The 23,107-nt window shown below is 37.2% G+C and overlaps 2 protein-coding genes across 4 annotated transcripts in view; both read right to left on the reverse strand.

Moving 5' to 3' along the window:
• Positions 1–16,906, reverse strand: part of LOC120422851 (putative uncharacterized protein DDB_G0277255) — a 60,413-nt gene extending 43,507 nt beyond the window's left edge. The window contains exon 1 of the mRNA XM_039586398.2: positions 16,003–16,906. Within this exon, the coding sequence (XP_039442332.1) occupies positions 16,003–16,105 (103 nt within the window). The 5' untranslated portion in view covers positions 16,106–16,906. The remainder of the gene's footprint in view (positions 1–16,002) is intronic.
• Positions 9,574–11,197, reverse strand: LOC120422852 (uncharacterized). Of its 3 annotated transcripts, XM_039586401.2 has the most exons (5): positions 10,752–11,197; positions 10,615–10,691; positions 10,245–10,546; positions 10,098–10,186; positions 9,574–10,041 (listed from the first exon to the last, which is right to left on the reverse strand). In XM_039586401.2, the coding sequence occupies exons 3-5, from the start codon at positions 10,428–10,430 to the stop codon at positions 9,792–9,794; spliced, it is 525 nt and encodes a 174-aa protein (XP_039442335.1). In that variant the 5' UTR covers positions 10,431–10,546; positions 10,615–10,691; positions 10,752–11,197; the 3' UTR covers positions 9,574–9,791. The 3 variants fall into 3 exon arrangements, 2 of the variants coding, with proteins under 2 accessions (XP_039442335.1, XP_039442334.1); XM_039586400.2 differs by having other exon boundaries at positions 10,245–11,197; XR_008212443.1 differs by having other exon boundaries at positions 9,903–10,389; positions 10,449–10,691.
• Positions 16,907–23,107: the final 6,201 nt, after the last annotated feature.

Below are 23,107 nucleotides of genomic sequence, written 5' to 3' on the forward strand. Positions count from 1 at the left end.
CAAAAAGTGCCGCTATGGAGGCCTACAGGGCAAAAACTAACGTTGTAAAATGTTTGTTCTAGAAAAATCGTAAAACTATGAGAAAAACTGCGATTGGCCAAAAAGTTAATACCGTAGGCTTATAGTCCATGAAATTCCCTAACTTTTGACCTACGGGAGTATGCGTGTTGGAGGCTGTTGGCAAAAGTTATTAAGGTTTTAAAAAAATCCATTTTTAACAGTTATTTGCAAAAGCTATGAGAAAAAGTCAAACCAATCCTGGATGTCTATAGCACATTTTGAAGGGCTTCAAAAGACCATTCGAATGCATCTAAGAGAGTCGGAATTGATGAAGTTTTACGGAAATGCGAGCAATTTTAGGATTTTTTATGTTTTTTGGACCTCAAACTTCGAAGCCCGTTTTACCCCACTTCCCTTTGTCGTAGAGGGCTCATATTTGGCATGAGTTCATCTCATGTATAGACAAACAAACCCTGAAAGTTTCATCCAAATCGGAGCACCTCGATACGACCTGTTTCACATCGGTGAAAAACTCGCTCTTAAAGCCCTTTTAGGATTTATTAACTTCTTTACCAAAATCATTATGATTTTATACTTTTTTACTATACTATATTATATTATTTTATAATTTTATATATAATTTGTACTTTCAATTTTGCGAATAATCCCAGACCTGTCAAAGTCACCCTGGTTTATGGAACGCTTGAAATTATTATTTTTCAAAAATCTGAACCTTTTGAAGAAATGCTTTGATCGATTTGGTGTCTTCGGCAAAGTTGTAGGTATAGATGAAGACTGCACCTTAAGAAATGATACCGGGATTTTTTTGCTGATTTTTAAAATCACTTTTTGTCACTAAAATTAATTAAAAAAAATACTACAGTCCAGACTGCATTATCCGAAGCCTCGATTATCTGATGTTTCGAATCTCGACTTTGGATAATCGAATCATGAACAAAAAATAATAATAAGTTCTGCTACCCAATTTTAGTTAAATTTTAATAGTTGATTGCCTATTAAATTTTAACATTTTTTTCAATATTGCTTCGCCGCCATCTTTCATTTATTTAAATTACTCTAACTAGCCATATTTAAGCTCGACAAAAACATTATTTTTGTGATTCGATGATCCGAAGTGAAATTTGTCCAAGGCCTTTGGATAATCGAGGCCTGTATTTTTTTCTAATATGTTTCAGAGGATTTAGTTATGTCCATCTTTTCAGAAAATTCCAAAATGGGTAAAAAATCTTCGACCAAGTCAGGTATTTTTGAAAAAAAAAGTGATTAAACAAAATCTATTAGAAATGGTTAAAAAATTGTTGACTTTATTTTTAAATGTACAAAAAAATGCTATCAAATAGTACTTCATGAAATTGTAATAAATTGCACCGTTTTAAAGCCATTTTTTGATAAGGCTGGTACAAATATTTTTAAAAGTTTTTGTCACCCCCCCCCTTCAAAATTGGCCTGAAAAATCAGGGGGCAAAAAAAATATTTTTACAATAAACTTAAAAATTTCAATGAAAATTCAAGTGCAACCAGCTGAAATCAAATTAAAAAACATTCTCCTGCGTTTAAAATTATTTTTAGCATGTTTGGGTTTATAAAAAAATCTTAAAATTTTTTGAAAATTTTCGATGCAAAATTTTTTTTTTCGATATAATTTTTGTTTTTGTCAGATCTTAGATTTTTTGAAAACTAATGATTGCAAAACAACTGAACTAGTGTAAAATGCATTTTAAAACACTTTTTTCATTTAAATGTGAAGACTATGGCTTGTTATTTAAATTTTTATATTTTTTTATTTTTTTGCCCCCCCCTTGACCTCGGCCAGGGCCGAGGGACAAAAACTTTTTTATATATTTGCATCGGCCTAACTTAAAAAAATGAAAAAAACATTCAATTCAAATTCATGGAAAATGTACAGTCGATTTGCAAACATAAGTATTCAAAAAATCTAAATTTCAACGATAGTTTTTTTTGCGAATAAAAAAGTGTTTGCGGAAACTTAAAAAATGTTTAAATTAACTCAAACTTGTTTAAAAAACGCAGGGGAATGCATTTTAAACTGTTTTCAACTGATTGCACTAAAAATAACATTAAAATTTTGAAGCTTTTTGAAAAAAATAAATGTTTTTGCTCTCTGATTTTTCGGACCGTTTTTAAAAGAGGGATAAGCAAAAAAATATTTGCAGCGGCCTGAAGTAGTTTTTGAATGCAAATTTTATTTTACATTAAAAATTAAAGTTAACATTTTTGGCTAACCTTTTTCAAGATTTTTTTTAAAGAATCAAATCTTTTTACAAAAAAATAGATTTCTCAAAGATTTTTTGTCCTTTCTGGAATTTTTATAAAAGAAGACAATTTAAGTCCCGTAAAACATATCGAGAGTTTTATTTAAAAATGTCTTATAAACATAGGGAATTCCATAGCTTGTAGAATCTCTTTTTAAATAACTCCCAATGTGAAAAATAATGTAAATAAATTTTTAGTGACAAAAAGGGATTTAAAAAAATACACAAAAAAATCCGTCAGGGTTAGCTCACGTTAAACAATCAATTTTCTGCATTCCAATCCCTATACGTACTTGCACGGCCTCATTATCTGCGCAATTTAGTTACTCTCAGCCTTCCACCAACATGAAGTTGCAAGGAAAAAAAAAATATCCCGCCCGTTTTTCAAAACCTGCCCGCCCTAATCTTGCAGCCCTAAATCTAACTAGGTTAGAGCAATTGTCTTGTGCTCCGGGAACTCATGCTTTTCGCTGCAAAACATGTCCGCCTAGTCATTTGCTTTTGCTACATTTTGCTGCTGGTCACTCCTTCACAATTCACGGGAGGACGTCAGTCAGTCGTGCAGTTTTTCCTGGCCTGACCAATCTGCCGGAATCGGTTTCAACTCGTTTGTGGCCAACAGAGTGTTGCGAAAAGATTTAGGAAAAAAAAAATGTTCTTGAAACCTAGAACAACACTCCATCGAGTAGGCCGTTCGCCCAATCAAGTCCTTGAACAGGCCTACCAAGTTCACGATTGATGGGTACAAAAATGGCCTGCTCAGAGCCTCCACGATTTCATCCCTTCTCCCGCGCCATATTTTCATGATGTATATTTTTGCCGCGCGAAAATCGCTGCCTTTCCGCGGGAAGATTTATGCCCGACTTGGCCGGCCAAATGATGGGGGGAGGCTGAAGCGTGCTCTCCAACTTTGGGGGTACGAGCGTGCGGCGCGTGTAAGCTTTCCGAGAGGACGAGAGATGTTTCCCGCGCGGAAGAAAAAGTGCGCGCCAATCCGCCTCAAAGTTGTGGTTGCACGCGCGGACAGATTAAAGATTTCCTACCAGCCTTTTCTGGCGGGGCACAGACAATGGGAGTTGGATTTTTTTTGACAGTTGGAATGCCGGCCACTCCCACTCCAATTACCAACAAATCACACCCAGGGTAAGGATATAATTTGGACGGAGGAAAGAGTAAAGCTGCACTTTTTTTAAGAGGATAAGGGAAATTCTCCACGGTATTCTCAACTAAATTTCGGAAGAAGGTCTACCATTGACATAATTCAGACGAAAAGTTATAAAAAAAAAACTCCTCTTTTTATCTGTGACGCAAGTAATGATAATGATTTCGGCGGACAGCGGGCCGATGGTGGGAGGAGGGATGAAAATCAATCACGATTCCATCATAAAACAACATATCTTGCTTGCTCTTGAGGGAAAACACGCGTGACTTCTTCCTGAGGACCATCAACGAGAGGAATACCTAGCTTTTGCCAGAATTGGCGAACATTACCAAGTCTCCTGCATAGGAGTCGTTGTTCTACGGCTTGGCCGAGCCGTTCGTTGCACTTTTGCGTGATGCTCGCGCTCGGTTCTTGGAAATCACGATCCGGCTCAGCGCTAAGCTGCGCTAAACACATTTATCAGTCTCTGGGGAATTGTGATGATAGGGATCGACCTCAAGCCATCCAAAGAACTAGCTTCGAAATAAAAATAACATAAGCCAGAATGTTTATGTCTTACAAGATCTTCATCATTTTTGTTTAATTTAGAGCTCTCGTTGAAACTTACAAATAAAACAAATGAATCGGTAGAAAAAATAAATAAACTAAACGCACCGAATAGCTCGAATTAACAAGCAAATGGGGTAATTGCTTCAGAATCGCTCTCAACCAAAAGCCTAATTGAAGTGTATGTTGTAATCCAGCTGGGAGTTTATCTGCCAATTTCCAAACCCCACTATTTTTCACTCTTTGTTTGGTTCAATTATGTTGTTAACCTGTTCGCGCCGCCGTCGGTTCGAATTATTCGAACTCTTGCCTTTGTACTCATCACCCTCTCCACAACTCAGAGCCGGGAGGGAAAAAAGGGGGGCCGGCTGGTAATACATTTAATTGGTAAGCCTATTTTCTCGTCTTTTTGTTTTGCTTGCCTCCTTAATTTTCCCCGAGTGTAATATAAGCTCATCCCTCACCGCCAATACGCTGGACCTCTTGGCCGGTTGTTGAGCTATGAGGTCGTGATTGCGAGGAAATTATGGTTTCTCGTTCGATGTAACGAGGCAGGGCTGGGTCGGAGATTGCACGTGCAAAAAATTTGCACCTTTTTAGGTTGGAAAAATGCTAAATTTAAAAATATTTTTTTTAAATGCTTTAAAATAAGTTTGTAGTTTTACAATCCCATGCATCTTTAAAAACTATCTGAATCCGAGCGAAACTGATTTGGGGATACCGTGGAAAATGTCCCTTATCCTCTTAAAAATGTGACAAACAAAGATTTCCGTCTGTCAAATCTCTTCCCTAACCCTTAGTTTTTAGTTGCGAAGGAAGCAGCTGGCAAACTACTAATTATAAAATTTTCGTCGCCTAGCAAAGCTGCCAGATCATTTAGATTTGTTTAAAAAAATTGATACAACAAGAATTTTCTAACTTTCAGTTTGAATCGAACAATTTACTCTCAAAATAAGAAAACGATCAGGAAAACCGACAATAGCCTCAACATTGAGTCAACAAGCATAGCAGGCCTCCCGAACGGTTGATCCCACCGACTTGGATTAGTGAGGGAAGTCCGCGTGGTCTCTCTGCTGACCGAGTAGGCCTTGGAAATACGCCGATTAATTAAAAAGATTGCTGCGTTGTGATAGATTTTTTAATTAAAATTTTCACCTTAATAACACAATAAACCAAACCGACTGTTTACAAGGGCGGTTCAATTGGTTCGCTGTACACGTCTAGGCGGGGTGTTGATTTTTTTTTCGATTCATCTTATGCAATATTTTGTATCAGAAAAATACCATTTTGTACGCAATTCTCATATAGATCCAACCTTGGAACAAAAAAAACATATTTAACATTTAAAAGCTTGTTAAATATCCTGTTTTATGCCACGGTCGTAAAAGTTTGCAGTATCATTTAAAGCAAATAATAAAAATCCCAAAGTTATACGATCAGATCGTGCGGAGGCAGGTTGCCCTACCCCGAAAAAAAAACGCATCAACTTTTAAGCTTCCCGGCTCGGGAATTTGATTCAATCGGCTTTTAATTATCTCGTAAAACCGATCGGGCTCGATTATGTTCGTGCAGTTCTCTGCATCAACGAGCAAATTAATGCATCGGCTTTAATAACGGTCATATTCTCGTGTGTATAAACTTTTTTTTTCCGCGCCCAACGCAAAAATCACATTAAAATCCACCGAAATTTTCGCGCCATCTTCTCCACCTTTTTTTTGTTGCTTGCTGTAACGCACTCTCCTTAAAGACATAAACGTGTGTGGATATAGATCGATAAACGTTTTAAATTAATAATAAATATAAATTTAAATTAAATTCAGAAGTTGCCCGGCCAGATCGCGCCCCGACAGACAGACGAGACGCGTCGCGGATTTCCCTTTAAGGAGCATTTTATTATAATCTCGTTACCCATAAAGCCACCGAGAGCAACACGTTTGCTGCCGAAGTGAAATTTATTCGAAAAGTGCATTTTGCTTATAAAAATGCCGATCGAGAGAGAGAGCGGGAGAAAAAACGCGGGCATAAATCAGGCAGAGTTTTATTGTTTGAGCCTTTCCATTGGAGCGATTCGAGTGGCAGCGGCGGCGCGTGAAGAAATTGTAGTTCATGTAAATTACCCATCATTACAATTTGGCACGGGATTGGATCTTGGCACGACCCACCGCTGCCGCCACCGCCACTTGGGTGTTTAAGCTGGCAGGTATTGTTCCGTTGGTTGGTTCCGAAAGAACCATCGAAGATTCGATTGACCTGGAAGGATCTGTCTGGTCAATTTTGGATTCGACGCAAGCATGATCGATTTAAATATTTTCGGTGAAATTTAGTCAGAGTATCAATATCTGCACGTTTAATCCAATTCACTGAATTCAGATCAATCAAACCATCCACTTTAACGACCCCAGGTCTTTTGTGATCTCTATTGCAAGTTTTTGCTCGAACTTAGGAGTCCAAAGGCTTGAATGAATGAAATGGCTTAAATCATCCGCTAACTAAGCGGACAACGTAACCATTCGGCCAAGCCTGCTCACTGAAATTAGATATTTTAACTGAAATCTGGACTGCTAAATTATCAGGACTCTGCAAGCTATTGGCAGCCGTCTTTAATTGTATACTAAAGTTATGGGGAATTGCAACGAATGGCGATCACATACTCAGTGTCGATTTAACCATAGAAGCAATACGATTTAAAATCAGGTATAAAAAATAACAAAATAATAGTAAAATAAATATTATATCAGATAAAGTTGTCTTGCAAGAAACAATTTTTAGAACTGCAAAATTTTTTATTGAACAAAAAATTATTAAATTATGACAACAGAAACAGGAGTTTTTTGCAGAAGTTAAAAAAAAACGATCTGAACTTATCTTGCTTCTGAAAATCGATACAGCGTGCTAAAACTGTTTTGAAGAATCCAAATTTGATAGCTGCCCATACAAAAATGGTATGTCGATTTAGTGTCTTCGGAAATGTTTTTAGGATGCAGAGAATAGTCATACTTTAAAAATAGTTGAGTTTTTTTTATCATAAAAAATCAAATTCTTCAGAAAAACCCATAAACTAATGAATTACCTCATTTTTAACCTAAGGGATCATGCATAAACACACATTTCAAAAGGGCGAAACTTTCAATATTACGCCCTTTTGAAATATTAGTCTTGATTTAAAAAAAATAAAACTATTTTTTCGAAAAGATCAGAAAATTTCACGAATGTTTCATATTTTAGCATTGAAAATCGGACAATTAGTTGCTGAGATATCGACATTAGGAAATGGTGAGTTGTTTGGGTGAGACTTAGAAAATATTAATTTTTCTGTTTTTAAATCTTTGCATGGCAATATCTCAGCAACTAAGGGTCGTATCAACAAAGTTCAAAAAAGCAAAATATAGAGAATTTTCTCAGCTTTTCAAAAATATTTTTTTCAAATGTGGGCAAACATGGGCACTATTTTTTTAAAAAATGAATAAATGCTACTATTTTGAAAAAAGTTCTCTAAAAATGGCTATAACTTGAACATGGTGTACTTAATCAAAATTTCACTAAGGTACTTTTTGATTGCAAATTTGATTTAACATCAAAAAATGAAATGGAAATTTTTTTGCGACCAATATTTCGATTTTTTGTTTAAATCAGTATTGATTCAAAAATTCATAACTCGGTCAAAGATTTTTTGCCCATTCTGGAAATTTCTGATAAGTTGGTTTTTGATGTCCCCTAAAACATATCAAAAAATGAAAAAAGTGAAAAAAATCACCCAATTTTTTTTAACGTGTATCATATTATTTCAGTGTAGTCCATAACCGTACCTACAACTTTGCCCAAGACACCAAATCGATCAAAAAATTCCTTCCAAAGATACAGATTTTCAAATTATCATAAATCATTTTTGTATTGGCAGCTGCCAAGTTTGTATGGAAAATTATATGGACAAACTAATGATGCAAAATGGCTTCTTTGGGCATACCGAAGGCACCAAAAAAGTTTCAACCGAATTGAAAAATACAAAAATTAAAATTGAAGAAAAAAGACCGATTTCGTAGATAATTGCTCGTTTTTAATAATATTTGGTACTTGAATTTAAACGTCCGTTTTTTCTTTGATCTTTTGAAATTAAATAGCGATTCAACCTTTAAAATATTGAATAAATATAAGGGAAGGTGGGGCAAGACGACCATATGGGGCAAGAGGAACAATCGCTCGTACGGCCGTAATTTTTACAATTTTGATTATTTCCAGTATGAGGAATTGTTGCTAGCAACCCGAGCAGACGGAAATAACATTTTCTGATATTTGAAAATACTAGGCCAATAACATTCTAAGTTATTTATAACAAGTTTCGTTATTCGCCGTTATGTTTTTTTTTTTGTTATTGGATTGTTATTGTAATAACAGACTAATAACATTTTGAGTTATTCTTCGAACAAATCTTTGTTATTCTTTTTTGTTATTTTAACAACTAATCCGATCATCCCAATAACAGTTGGAGGTATTCTTCCATAACAGAAAATGTTATTCTAAAGTTGTTTTGGCTTTCAACCAATATCAGACCAATAACAAATTTTGTTATGTTAACATAAATTGTTATTAAACCCTTATGCAAAAATGGATTTTTCAAGAAGATTCCATAACACTTTCTGTTATTTTAACAGTATTTGTTATTGAAATGGCATGAGTTTTGTTATTACCGTCTGCCCGGGAATGCAATTAGCTGATTCTACTACCACATAACCGCCAAAACGACGTAAGCGCCACGGGGCATAAGATTTAATGAAGTTTTTTTCAAAACCTTCGTTTTCTTATAATATTTGGAAAGTACAAAATAAGGCTAAGGGTTCGTTTTAAGGCTCATTTTATCAAAATGCTATTTTTCCTGGATCAGTAGTGTCCCTACCAATGACTTGCACCTATTATAAAGTATGATTTAACTTTTGGTTATTTTTGCTGAGAGCTGCTTGTTCAGGTGGAGCAAGTGTACCATATGGATTTTTAGTATGGAAAAAATTACGAATTGCTGCAACAACATATTTTATTCGGAAATAAATACATAAAAGTACTTAAAAACTGTTAAACAATTGTTAAAAAAATTGTCCATGCAAAATATAGTGATATTATACAAATTTCCTTTTTTTCATCTAAGTAATAATTTTTTTCGTAAAAACGATCAAATTTTTAGTAAAATATTATTATTTAATCTAAAAATTAAAGAAACGTTTCAAATACATTCTAATCTGATGTATCTGAGTGATAACAGTTCAATTGTTAGCAAATTAACATGTTGTTTCATGCATTGTTCCTCTTGCCCCAACGGGTTGTTCGTCTTGTCCCACTAGTTGAGAAGAACGTACGGAAAATAAAAAAAAATTAAATCTTTTTTTTACATTAAAAAACAGAATTTTTTAAAAACTTGTTCTATCAAAGTCTTAGTCAAGACCTGGAATAAGATGATTATAAAAAAATCCGACAGATTTTTTAACGTTTTTGATGAGTTATAACGAGCATTTCCTTAGCTTGTTACACTTGCCCCACTTTCACCTACGTAGGCGCAAATTGGTTTAATGCTTAAAAATTTGTAATGAGACGTTTCCGGCTAGCTCAAGAGCTGCATAAAAAACCCAACAAAATAAACTTCATGACTGTATTGCGTACCGATTCTCAAAACATACAAACATGCGCTTAGGCGACCTCGCAAACTTTGCCTGACCTGGCTCTATCTAAATGCGGAACATAATGTTTTTTGTGTGAATTTGTGCTTAAATCTAGCGGTACTTGCGCGCTGGCGCCTCTCCTTCTCACTGTTGCTGCATGCTGCCGCGTTCGCCCACAGCAGTCACCCCGAAGTCAGCCACGACTCGATCCTTCCTGACGGCCCACGACGCGGAAGCGCCGAACGATCCGCGTCCCCGCGCTCTCACGCGATTCGCACAAACGTGTGCTCTTGTGCTGCACCGCGGCCGTTCGATTCGGCCCGCTCCGCCCGTAACTTCTTCAGCACCGGTCCGCCTCGATGTCCAGACGAGCTCGAGTCTCCACCAAAAGACCCTAAAAGCATCTCCATTAGTATCCCGTGTCAATCTCCACCTTCTTCTTCCTCTTACCTCTCCTGGAGGGTCTTCGTGGCGGTCAATCTGACCGTGGCCGTCCGCTTCGGTTGCGGGTGGTGGAGGTGGAGGTGCTTAGGCCGGTTCTACATGGAGAGGAATCCAATTAATGGGATAAGTCGTCCCGCTTTCGGCGATTCTTACCCGCTGTGCGTTCTTGTTCCTGCTGCTAGTTGTACCCACGCCGTTCCAGATCGGCGTTCTCGAGATCGTATCGGCACCAATTTTCGCGGTTCGTTGATGTCGCTCTTCCTGGCTTGACCGCGCTTCGAGCGCGGGATGGTATTGTCTACAGTGGGGAAGGTGACCTTGAGATTTGGACGCCGCCATTTTGTTTGTCTCTCTTACCCGCTTTTGAGTCAGCCTTCGTCCAGGCAGATGCGTCACCGTCTCGTGTGCGGTGCGGTTCCGTTTCCCACGCGGGACTTTTGGTTCGTCGCTTTACCCTGTGTGTGTGAGCACGATGGGAGAATTAAGATCGGAACGAGCGTGTTTCCGGAACATGGTGTTTTACCTTTTCGAAGCCGCCGTGCCGCCTTTTCTGCACCTCTGTCCTCTTCGTGTCGCGCCCGGGTTGCGTTGGGCCTGAGGCTGTGCGGGTACGCGATAGATTAGTTTTTTGGCCGGGCAATTCGCCAGGACAGAAATTACCTCTTGCTGGTGCGGGTTCTGTTTGCCCGCGGAGCCGTCGTTGCGACGCTTGAGGAGGGCGCACAGGGGCCGATGGCGGACACACGGAACGTCTCACAAGGGAGCACACACGGGTCACTACCGTTCGCGGAACTTTCCTCGAACGCGCGGGACACACGTGGTTTTTAACCACACTCGTGCACGTTGGTGCGCGGACATGCACTTGCTTAGGCTGATCGCAGCAGACTGAATGCTCTCGCTGACTTCCCGTTTGCTCTTGAGGTCGCGCAGTTTTCTCTCACGCTCTTGCTTGGGTTGTGGTGAGTTGCTTGGTGAGCGCCCACTGACAGCGGCCGAGGGGTGATGCGGGGAATTTCGCGCAGACTTTTCACAGTTTCGGTACAAACTAGGACTAATAATTACATTTTCGCTACCAATTAAGTCTAATCGTTATAAATTTCCTGGAAAATGTTAAAAAATAGTTTTTTACAGAAAAAGATTATAAATAATCTTCAGGCTAATTCCTACACCCATCTAATTGTTTTTTTTTTTGTAATTATTGAACCAAAAAAAAATAATGCCTCACACAATTGACCCCATTTCAAGCAATCATTTTACACGTCCGCACATCCTGGCGGCTCGGAAAAGGAGTTTAAATTAAAATCAAGTGAAAAAAAAGATTTTCTCTGCAATTGCCCCCTTGCCAACACACTCATATGCCACAATCCGCGAGCGAAAAAAAAGGGTGGATGATCAACTCGAGCGCGTATGTTGGTCATATTAACCGCCGTATGAACAGCGATTATTTATGGAGTTTTAGTCGCCACTTTTGGTGCGGTTCCCCCACGAAATCGCAGAGCACATAAACCGGTAAAGTTCGTCCGCGGACCAAGTGCGCAACATCATCATCCAAAGAAAGGGAGTTTAAAGATCAATGAAGGATAAAGCCTCTGCCAAAAAAAAAGAGAAGCCAAAAGGTCCCGCGCAGAAATGGCTTGGAATGGCTTTACGACGGAGCTTTTTTTGATGGAATGGGGAGAAAGAATTTTTTAAATCATATAATTATTGTCTGCCCGTTTGAACCCCGGGAGGAGGTGAGTCCTTGATGCACCAAAACGATGCATATATGAGATGTTGGCCAAAAACAGCAATTAATTGTGGCCCTCCCCAACTTGTTCTTTATGGCCGAAGCAACAAAAAAAACGAAATCCCCTCGTCGTGAAATATGGTTTTGACGGAGAAAATTGAACCACACAATCTCCGATGGGATTTATGACCCCCGAAATATTCGACAAAATGGCCGCGGGCACAATTAAGCCAAGCACGACGCTGCAGCTAGTAAAACACTGATTACGTCCAACAACACCCCACCAAGAGCTTTGTTCTACGCTTCGAGCATTGGCTGATAAGTTATGGTCTGAAAAAGATCTGTGTTAGTTTTTTTGGACACCCCCGTTGATATTCTTGCATCGAGCATAGGGAATGCTATCCAAAAAAAACTCATAATGTATGAAAACCAACATTTTAGCCCAACTAGTCAATTATAGGTAGCCTTCCCCTATGATCCTCCTGATATCGATCCATCTACGCCAGAATCGATCCATCGCAGCGCAATAAAAGCCAATTTATCTTCCCCATCCAAATTTTAAGCCACACGCTCTGACTCCAGAGTCCAGAGAGCCTCAGCTCCAGACAGATCATATCGATCCGCGTACGACCGCGTTGATTACCTCCGCGCGACCTGAGATCTTCTTCACACAATCAATTTGAATTACGACCGACTTCACCTTTCAATCACGTCACAATTTAAGCAAAGCTTTTTAAGCCCAGTCAGAAAACGACAATAATACAATAACACAAGAAACAAGAAAGGGGGCTTATCGTCTCGACTTTAATGCTGATTTTGTGGGACCTATTTTTCACTTTTATTTGTTCTGGCCTTTATTTTCGACTTTTGTCCGTGGTCCTCGCGCGGGTTCCAAACGTCGTCGAACGTGTTGTTTTTATTCGTTTAGTATGCTAATTTTATCCCCATCAAGGTTGTCCGCATAGAGGACGAGTCAAATACCAAATGCCACACGGTTGAGAACTGGCACAGCTGGGATGGGTTCAAGTTCGCTGTGTTTTGGATTTTTTTTATAAATATAGTATCCTTGTCAAACAAGCTCATACAAATCTCACTTCCTCATCCGGAAAAAGAAGGTATTTGTTATTTCGTCGCCATCGTGCTAACTTGTCGTACGTGCATTTTGGGCCAAATTGAGTTAAGAACGCCATTTTGTGCAGCTCACAATGCTTCACCTTTTGACCTTCACAGATCCCCAAAATTTGATTTCAATCCTGAGATATTCAACAAAAACCGAAAAAACTCCGTGCATTTTTGTCACTTAACATATGAAAGTAGTTTCAATCTTGTCGTGCTATCTTGTCACTCCCTGAAAATTGATGTAAGTGCGACAATTGGCCAAAGGGATTTCAGGTCAGAACGCGTTTGACGCACGTAAAAGTTAGACTACCGTAACCATTTGTAATTATAACTCGGGACTCCGGCAACCAAATACAACCAAACTTCGGAACAATGCACATAATGGTCAGCCAAACAAAACGTGTTTGTTATTGTTTACATTGCATGCTCTAGTTTTTGTTTATTCAAGGTCAAACATTAAAACGCGTTTTTCTCGGAACGTCGAAATGGCGGATGCGACAAGATAGCACGACGACGTCGATTTAGCAATGAAACCATCAAGTCCCTTTGCACGGTAACGTTCTGTAAGATAACAGTCTTTTTTTAGATAATTATGAAAATTTTAATTACGGTCCGTGTTTTCAACATTTGAATGAAAAAAGTGTTTTGAAATGCATTATACACCTTCCATGTTTTCTTTACCAATCATTTAAAATTTTAAAATGAAAAAAAAAAAAATATTCTTGATGAAAAAAAATACCTTCTGGGTTATTGCAAAAGGTACATTAAATTTCTCATAAAATAGCATGTGTCATTTTTTTTACAATTAAGTAACGAAAAATGGCCGAATTTTCAAAACTAGATTTGTATTTTTAATGAAAAATTCATTTTTTCAGAATTTTGAGTAAATTGGACGACCAATTTTACATAATAGTCCCTTTGACACCAAATTTCCAAACCATCACTATTTTAGGCTGCAAATTATTGCAAAACGCTTTTTTCGAATGTTCAAAAATGGTAGAGATCGTACGTAGATATCGAAAAATGGAGCTCGGATACGTGATCACACAGTTAAAAAAATCATGTTAATATTAAATCTGGGAAAGGGTACATTTTTTATTTCAGAAAAATGTGTAATTTTACCTCTGGAAATGTATAATTTTACCACTTTTCTGGTGTAATGTCACTTTTTCAGTCTCAATTGAAGTAAAATTACATCATAAAATAGGTAATATTCAACCTTCCAAAATTACACCTTCCAAATTTGAACATTTTTTTACTGTGATCGGGGACAAAAATTACCTCTTAGGATATATTTCCATGCAAATCCCTTTTTTTGGTGATTGTTGTAATTGTCCCTTTTTGCCTTCCTCACCTTACTGAGGAAAGGCTATAAAATCACTCGGAAAATGAACTTCTTAATTTGAAAACCTAGACCCACCTTCACGTATACATATCGACTCAGAATCATGTTCTGAGCAAATGTCTGTGTGGATGTGTGTAGGTGGGTGGACAAAAAATTGTCACTAGATTATCTCCGGACTGGATGAATGGATTTTGACCGTATTAATCTCATTCGATCCGTCTTGGGGTCCCATAGGTCTCTTTTTAAAATCAGCAAGTTTAGTAAAGTACTTCAAAAGTTATGCTAAAAAAACGATTTTGGCGTATGTCCGGAAGATTGTAAAAAGGGGAAGATTGTAAAAGGGTGGGTTTTATACATTTTCAGGAAGGTATTGAAAAGACCTTTCCAATGAACCCAAAACATTGAAGATCTGACTACCCTATCAAAAGTTATTAGCACTTGAGTGTTATTTATACACTTTTTGGAGGCCGGATCGCAGATATTTCAATGAAAATGATGTCCGGGTTCATCATGCGACCCATCGTTAGTTAGATAATCGAAAAACCTTTCAAATGAGTCTAAAACATCGAAGATCTGACAACCCTATCAAAAGTTATTAGCACTTAAGTGTTATTTATACACTTTTTGGGGGCCGAATTTCAGATATTGTCATAGAAATATTGTCTGAATCTTCCATGCGAACTATCGTTGAATAGGTTTTTTATTAGACCTTGCCGATGAGCCAGAAATATTGAAGGTCTGCGAACCCTATCAAAAGAAATTAGTAATAAAGTTGATTTGTTAAACATGTTAAGGGGGAATGTTGCTATTTTTACTGAATGTATTGCCTTTATGAATGTGAGGAAGGCACCAACCACCTAAAGGTGGATTAAGAAAAGTTTTTGGTGATTGTTTTAATTGATGGCACAGATCTAATTTTTTATAGAATCAAAAATATCTGATTTATTTTTAACTTAGTTCATCAAAATTTAAAGATATGAGTAATCTTTCAAAATAATATAACAAACCTCGTAACAAACTTTTTGAAGGCTAAATTTCAACAATTAAGACTAGCGTGAAGTGATTATTCTGCTTCATTTTTTATCATACCTCAAAAATATAGAAAATCAATTCCACTTATAATTTAATAACGTATTGTTTGATAGTGAATGTTTTGAAATGATGAACAAAATTATTTAAATTAGTGCACTGTTTTTCAAAATTGATTCCCTCTAACTTTTCCTGGATCTGGAGAAACATTTGAAAAGAGCGCATAAGCGTTTTGGCAGCAAGATCTATTTTGCAAATTTTGAGACAACTATTTAGCAAAACCCGCACTGTTGAAAGGTAGCTGGGGAGGCCAACTATTGTTTTACACTTCGAGTTTTGTGAAACAGTTACCGGTTGTCGCAGAATTTGCAAAATTGTTCCAGCTGTACAAATGCTTATCCGCCCTTTTTCAGATGTTACTCCAGAAAATTCAATTGAAGCAAAAAATTATTTTAAAAATCCTTAGCTGGGTATTCAGCTGAATCTAAACGTTTTCAGATAAAAAGGTAAAACAATTAATATACTTTTTTGAAAACAGTTAAAAAAAACTTTAAGATTTTGAAAATTTTGTTATTTAATTTAGACACGTTCACACTAATTCTTGGATATTATAAATTGCTTTGAAGCATTGAGATTTGTAAAAAGGGAATTAAAAATTGCTATAAGGTTCACAGCAAAATAAACAAACTCACCTGCAGTGGACGCTCCTGATGCACCGCTGCTGCTGCTGCTGCTGTTACCGCCACCTCCACTTCCGCTGGGAAAAATGCTGTTCTTACACAGCCGGGAAAACATGATCCGTTCGCGCCAGTCCCTTTCCTTAATCCAACCATAAAAACACAAACTGACGGCTGCACCCAAACGCACCAGAATAGCACAAATAAATTCTGGAATAATTTATACGTTTCTCTCACTTATTATATTATTAGTGCGCTCTGTTTTTTCTCAACACTTGACCCACGAAGTTTTGAGGGGGTCATTCTTCTTCACGCGGCACAGTTTCACACCTCGAAAACACATATAAATTAATTATTAGGGTGATAAAGTTGAATTCATTTTCCTTCTTCTGCGTTATGTTAATCCCAACTGCATCAGATCTTCCTCACGATTATCTTTGGTTTAAATACTTTGGTAATGAAATTGTTACACACAGCTTAAGCAACTGCAACACCGCGCAGAACTCCCAACTTCGATGTCAATCGCTGACTGACTAAGCAATCGAACGACAGCAGCAGCAGTCTTCAAGACATTCGGAAGTCTCGCCCCATCGACCGGAAGCGTTAGTCTCCTGTTTCAGCGGAAGCGATCGTCGTAGTACGCATCGAGCTCTAAAGAAAGTTTTGGCACAAGTCACGTCACCCACGCGACCTGCGCTGAACTTCTTCGGTTCTTCTTCGACAGTCACAGCATAAGCTCAATCTATACACTCGAGTTAGGGGGGAAGACACACCGAGTACGACAACAACCGGACACGGAGACACTCGATCCCGACTTTGGGGGCCCTACCGTTCGATGGTTACTGGCTCGGTCGTCGTAGCCCACAGTCGACGCTGGAGTTGGAGTAGGAGTTGGTTTAGCTTGGATTGGCTTAAACTTCTCGCAGGTAATACGCGCGCGCACTCCCGGGCACAGGTGTTTGTTCGTTCATTTACTTTCTGCACACACACAATATGTGTGTGATTTAGTGTGCTGCTGCTGCTGTTTACGGACCGTGAAAAGAAGCACCGTACCAGCGGTGCTAGGGGACGGTGTGTCGGAAGAGGGATTTGATTACCCAAGTAGCATTTGGCAACATGATAAATTTGACTAAGTCCAGTTTTTGTTTTGTTTTGCTGTAGAAACATAAAAATGACATTTTGGCAACAATACGTTGTAATGTTGCAAACGTTTCGAATTGAAAACAACTTTGCAACAATCCATTTCGTTTTGTAATCGAAACATATTGAAAACTTATTGGTTCCATTGTTGCAACATGTGACTTAGCCCGATTTGTGTGCTAAGAATAGTATTGAAATCAAAAATCCTTATAAACAGTTCAGCCCAACCATTAGCCCTTTCATCAATTCATCCGTGGCTCAGTGGTAGAGGCAAGGTGTGAAGATCTGAAGGTACCAGTCCAGAATCCCGACAGGGGTACTTTAGTTTTTTTGTTCAAATAGATTTTTTTTTTGTTTCGCGCAAATTACACGACAACATAATGGCAACATCATGACAACACAACAAACTACTTTACCGACATATTTAGACAAACAAATTGTTTCTGAAACTTCGTCGTGACAAAGTTGAAACAAACGGGTAAATGTTGCCAACACAAAATTTTCGTGCGCTTTTTAGGGCACCACGAGTGTTCTAACTATGTTGTGATAGCACATTTTGGGAGTTACGAAATAGTTGCATTTAAGGATCCGCAACAAAAAATGTTATTTGGGTAGGTATCTGACTGAATCCACATATCGTGAATGTTTTATTTTCTTTTCGCGACACACGTGGCAATTAATTCAATATAATCATTTTTTTTAATTTTCCGCGCATACATTAAATTAGATGGTTTCGAAATCAATTGTAGGCTTAGTGATTTTTCACGCTCAAAAATATCAAATTTCACAAAATCCATGATTCCAAAACACCCAATTTCTCGGAAAGGAAAAATGTTAAAATAACCTAGAAATTTCCATGCTAAATAAAATGTTTTTACACTTTATTTATGTTAATCTTGAATAGAATTTTAGTTATCCTTACCAAACATGACACCAATACATTTTTTCATATTCTGTGCATTTTCAGTCACGTATGTTTGTTAAATTGTTCAAAAAATAGTTTTAAACATCCAGAGTGGAATTTGTAAGACTGACTTTTATCAGGACCTTTTTGACCTTGTCGAAAACAAATAGAAAAGTCTTTCTATCAAATTAAATTGTGCATGCTCACTTTTTAGAATCCTGGAGTTTTATTTTTCGAAAAGGTCCAATAAATTTTTTTTTGTGTTTTTGGATAGGTGGTTTCAAAATCACTCAAAAAAACAATTTTGTTTATTGGAGGACCTTCAAAATCTAGTATTGATTTTTTTTCAAGACATTAGGGCCGTTGCAAATATTTTTCAAATTTATGTCGCCTCGCTTCAAGATCTGTGTTTTTTTTTAAACTTCAAAATTTTATCGAAATTTTGAGTGCAATCAGCTGAAAACATTTTAAAATGCATTCTCCTGTGTTTATTAACATGTTTAACACGTTTAGCTTTGTTTAAAAATATTTTCAATTTTAGTAAAATTCCGTTGTACGGTACTGCAAAAAAAAATTCGTCTGTTATCTAAGTAGTGTTTAGAAAATAATGATGGCAAAACAACAGAGCAAGCGTTAATAGTAGTTTATGTAACATGTTGCAAAAAGAAGATTTTTTCAGCACGAGTCGTACATTTATCCAACGAGGTTCACCGAGTTGGATAAATACGACGAGTGATGAAAAAATCAAGTTTTGCAACAAGTTCCATACAACGTTTTTTGCAATTCCGAAAAACACACTTTGAACGAAATTATATGACAAATGCCCATGCATTGAGTCAATGAATCGTTCAAATCAAAAAAATGTTGAAAAGTAGAACTTTTCAGCATTTGTTTTGAAAAGGGTTACTATTCGATTCTGTTATTTTTGGTACAGAAAAGTAGGCTGTTTCGTCGCTCAAGAATGACAGGAAAAGTAAATTGTTTCACGACGGAATTGCAAAAATTCATTTTAAACCACTTTTTTCATTCAAATGTTAATACCATGGCTTGTGATTTAAATTTTTATATTTTTTTATTTTTTGATTTATAGAGTGAATTGCAGAATCTAATCAAAAAATATTTGAAAAAAGGAATTTAGTGCAGTAGTCGTAGTCGTAGTCTAGTTCCACATAAAAGAATAAACCTGGATGTAGCCTGCAGTGCACCACAGCTTTGGTAGGAGACGCATTTTGATTCTCACCAACTTGATTTTGATGATGCTATTTTTTATATAAAAATTTGATTTTTTGCTCTGGTTATTATTAGATTAGACTGATTGAGATTCGATTAGATTAGATTTGATTTTTTGCTCTGAAGTTAACTAACAATTATCTGAAGCGATACTCAAAATAAATACTTTCGACATTTCAAAACTATTTTTGATCTACACATAAATTTTCTCGACGAAAAGAGGCATGGAACTTTTGATGAGAATGAGAACACGGTCAACCACGTGCTTTTCAAGGTTGTTGCAGGGCTCAGCTGTAGGTTAGTCGAGGTTAGTCGTCGACTAACAAGTTCTTTACAAAAAATGTCGCCCTCATTAAACCATTTTGCGCCCTCAGCAGGGCCCAAGAGAAACTTTGCATTTTGCAAATTTGCCAAGTTGCCTATTTGTGCTGCGCCTTTTCGAAAAAGATAAAGCGCCCCCTCAGGAAGCCCCAGGGCGCCCAAAATACAATTTTTGCAAATTAAAAAAAAAGAGCCTAAGGGAGGTTGTTGTTTACACTCGAGAGCAGCGCGGGGAGTTGTCAAATCTTACTGTATGCATAATTATTTTGCAAATCAAGTCTTCAATTAGAAATTAGGATTTATTGAGTGAATTGCAGAAGCTAACCAAAAAAAAACCCCGATTTAATCCCACCTGGGGTGAGATAGAGCCTGTCTTACAAAAAGAAGATAACGGCAGTTGATTTTTTTTTTCAAGGAAATAGCAAAATAAAGAATGGTCCATTCATGAATCAATTCAAAAACCAACCTCCCTTTTCCATAAAACTGAAAAGCGCTGTTTTTTTGCCCCATTCGCCATGGCCGGGTGTAAGCTGTACTCGCACACATGCACATCACACATTCATTTTCAATTTTCAAAATCAAAAAAACCAATTCTCGTCCATGATTTTTTGCAGATTTTTCGAATCAATATTTCTCGAGAAATGATTGGATTACGAAGCTTGATTTTGAGTCTGAGCCAAAAGCAAACCCTATACCTTTCTTTAGTAAGAAAGGCAAAATTGGAAATTTTCAAAAAAAATCTTGTTTAAGAACCTCGATTATGGTCTATATTATGATATGGAGAAAAAAATTAGATAAAATTCCAAAGGAACAGTTTTGGAATTTGGTGAAAAATTGGAAGTTAAAAATTTTACAGCAAAAACCTTGAAAATTCTAAAAACATTTCAGTGCTGAAATAATTTTTTTGTGAAAAAAAATCTTTTTGTGTCGACTTCTTTTTTCTTCAAAAGTTGTATTGAAAATTAGGGCAGTTTTTGAAGATTCTCGAAAATAATGACTTTGCTTCCTGTTTTATTTTCTTATCAATTTTTGAGACGGGGAGGGGTTGACATAAACTTTGAAAAATATTTCAAGGGTCTGAACATTCTGAACTTAATTATAATTGGAATATCTATCTTCTTCTTCTATATATATAAAAAATTTCAACGGTTTTGTTCGAACGCGAATCAATTCAACACGGAACGTCAGATCGAGGTGCTCTTTGTTGCGTTGGGTTCGTATAAGTCCAAAAAAGGTTTTTACGCCAAAAAGTTACAACTTTGGCCACTCTGGAACCAATTCCGAAAAATCTGCAGATTGTATGAGAAAAGTTACGTAATATCAAATTTAGATCACAGGAGTCTGAAGAAGCAAAAAAGTTAAAAACGTCAACAAACGAAAAAAGGCGGAACGAAGTTTGTCGGGTAAGGCTTGTTTTGTATAAATAGTTTACTAGAAATTTCAAATTTAATTGACGAGCGCTGTTGCTATCCTGGACATTAGAGGTAAGTAGGTTAAATAAGGAAATTACAATTTCAAACAGTTATAGTTTTTAACTCAAAAAAATCTGACCTATTTTAACGCACCCTATTTTTTGTAACGTTTTCAATAGAGTTGCTTTTTTTTTAGGAATTCCTAACAATACATTTTTTAACAACAGAAAAAAAATCTTAGAAGATTTCTACAAAACATTCCCATAAACTTTTCAAATTTTACCAACGTGCTCGAACACGTGTATGTACCGTTCTATACATGTATGTGTGCAGATTGTGCCCAGTAGTACATACATTGTTCACATACAAACACACTCCCACACACACATGCATCCCATCAAAAACAATAAGCCATTTGACGGTGCGCCGAGAAGTCCAGCCAGCCGTGGAGCCGCGACTCGAGAGGGCCAAGTAAAATGGTAATGTGCCATACCTTATTTTTCCCTCCTCTTCCTCCTCCAGCTGCTGGAACCCTCACCCACCCACCTGTACAGCCCATTCATTACCAATTTAAAAAGGGGAAGTCGGACGAGCGGAAGGGCATAAAAATTACACACAAACACACACACACACATGAGAGTCAAAAACTGCTCAACACAGGCACGAACATTCACACTAACTAGCAAAAAAATCGTATGTGTATTAGGGTGGTTTGAGATTTTAGGAAATTCTTTAAGGGTGCACAGTTAAAGTTGTTGTCTTCTTAAGTTCTTATTCCAAAATTGTCAAACTAACGGACCCAATCCTGCAACAACGGGATAGTAAAATTAGTCAAACTTTGTTGTAAATTACTTTCGGGACAGTATTTTAGGGGATGAATAAAGACATATTTCGATAGTACCCGTAGATACGAAAATGTCTAAAACAAAAATCTGGATACAAAATCTCTGGTTGATGTGCACCGTTAAGAAAAAAAAAATATTTTTTTTAACCATTTCAAAATACTGGAGTTTTCGTTTAGTTTTTAAATTTGTAAAAAAAAAACTAAATTAAAAAGGTATGCGGAAAAGAAAGAATCGTTTGTTCCTTGAAATGAGCCACCCTAATGTTTACCGTACAGTGAAATGGCTCTAGAGAAAAGAAACAAGAACACAAAACATTGACTGTTTACTATCCAAGTCGATCGCGTCGTAGCGTCCACTAACGATGTGGAACAATATGCTCCACGGAATACCAACCAACTATTGCTGGAGAAACTATAGTAGGTATAGCTCGAGTGAGTTTGTTGTACATACTGAGCTGCCAACAGCATAACATCTGTACTAGATTCGTACAGTGGTTGGGTTGGGCGCGATCTTCAAAGGAAAGTCGGACTTGGAAAGTTTTCGATTTCGAAAATTCCTAACCAATGATATTGTGAAGGTTGCTGGTTACAATTAGTAATTTAGCGTATTTTTTTATTTTTGAGCATGAGCATGAGCATGAGCATGAGAGATCACCCATGGTTGCCCCTCCGTTGCTGAACAGAACCGTAATATCCTTTCAGCACTACTGATTATAGGCTTCGACGATCTAGTGGTGTTTCTCTAATCAACAGCATGTATGAATGCGCCGAAAAGATAAAACACCATGATTGTTAAAGCTAGATCAGTTGCGAATAGGTAACAGTCATTGGCCACCAACGGCGCCCGCCATGTTAGTTTGTAGACCTCGATTTTAAGGGACAGGAATGTTAGTTAGCGCAGGTTGCTACTAGGGTAATTTAGCGTATTTTTTATTTTTGTTTAAGAATACTAGAAAACAATTCCTTGATTTTTTTAATATGAAAAAAATGTGGCTTAAAAATTACTTTTATATCAACGCCTCCTACGTCAACAAAAAATAATCAAGCTAAATGACCCGATGGTCGTTAAATCTGGCGAAACAAAACAACTCGCCAAAAGCAAAAATCACTACCCATAAAGCACCCAAAGCTGGGAGGGTCGGCAATTAAAGTTTGCTGGATTTGGCTTTAAATTATTTCCCCCCATATAGGTATAATTTCATTGTCTGGCCACGATCGCAATCAGCACAATGTGACGGTTCGTGAGTTTTAGAGCTCCTCATTTGAACT

This window comes from Culex pipiens, chromosome 3 (assembly GCF_016801865.2).
Source record: "Culex pipiens pallens isolate TS chromosome 3, TS_CPP_V2, whole genome shotgun sequence".
Classification (NCBI taxonomy): Eukaryota; Metazoa; Arthropoda; class Insecta; order Diptera; family Culicidae; genus Culex; species Culex pipiens.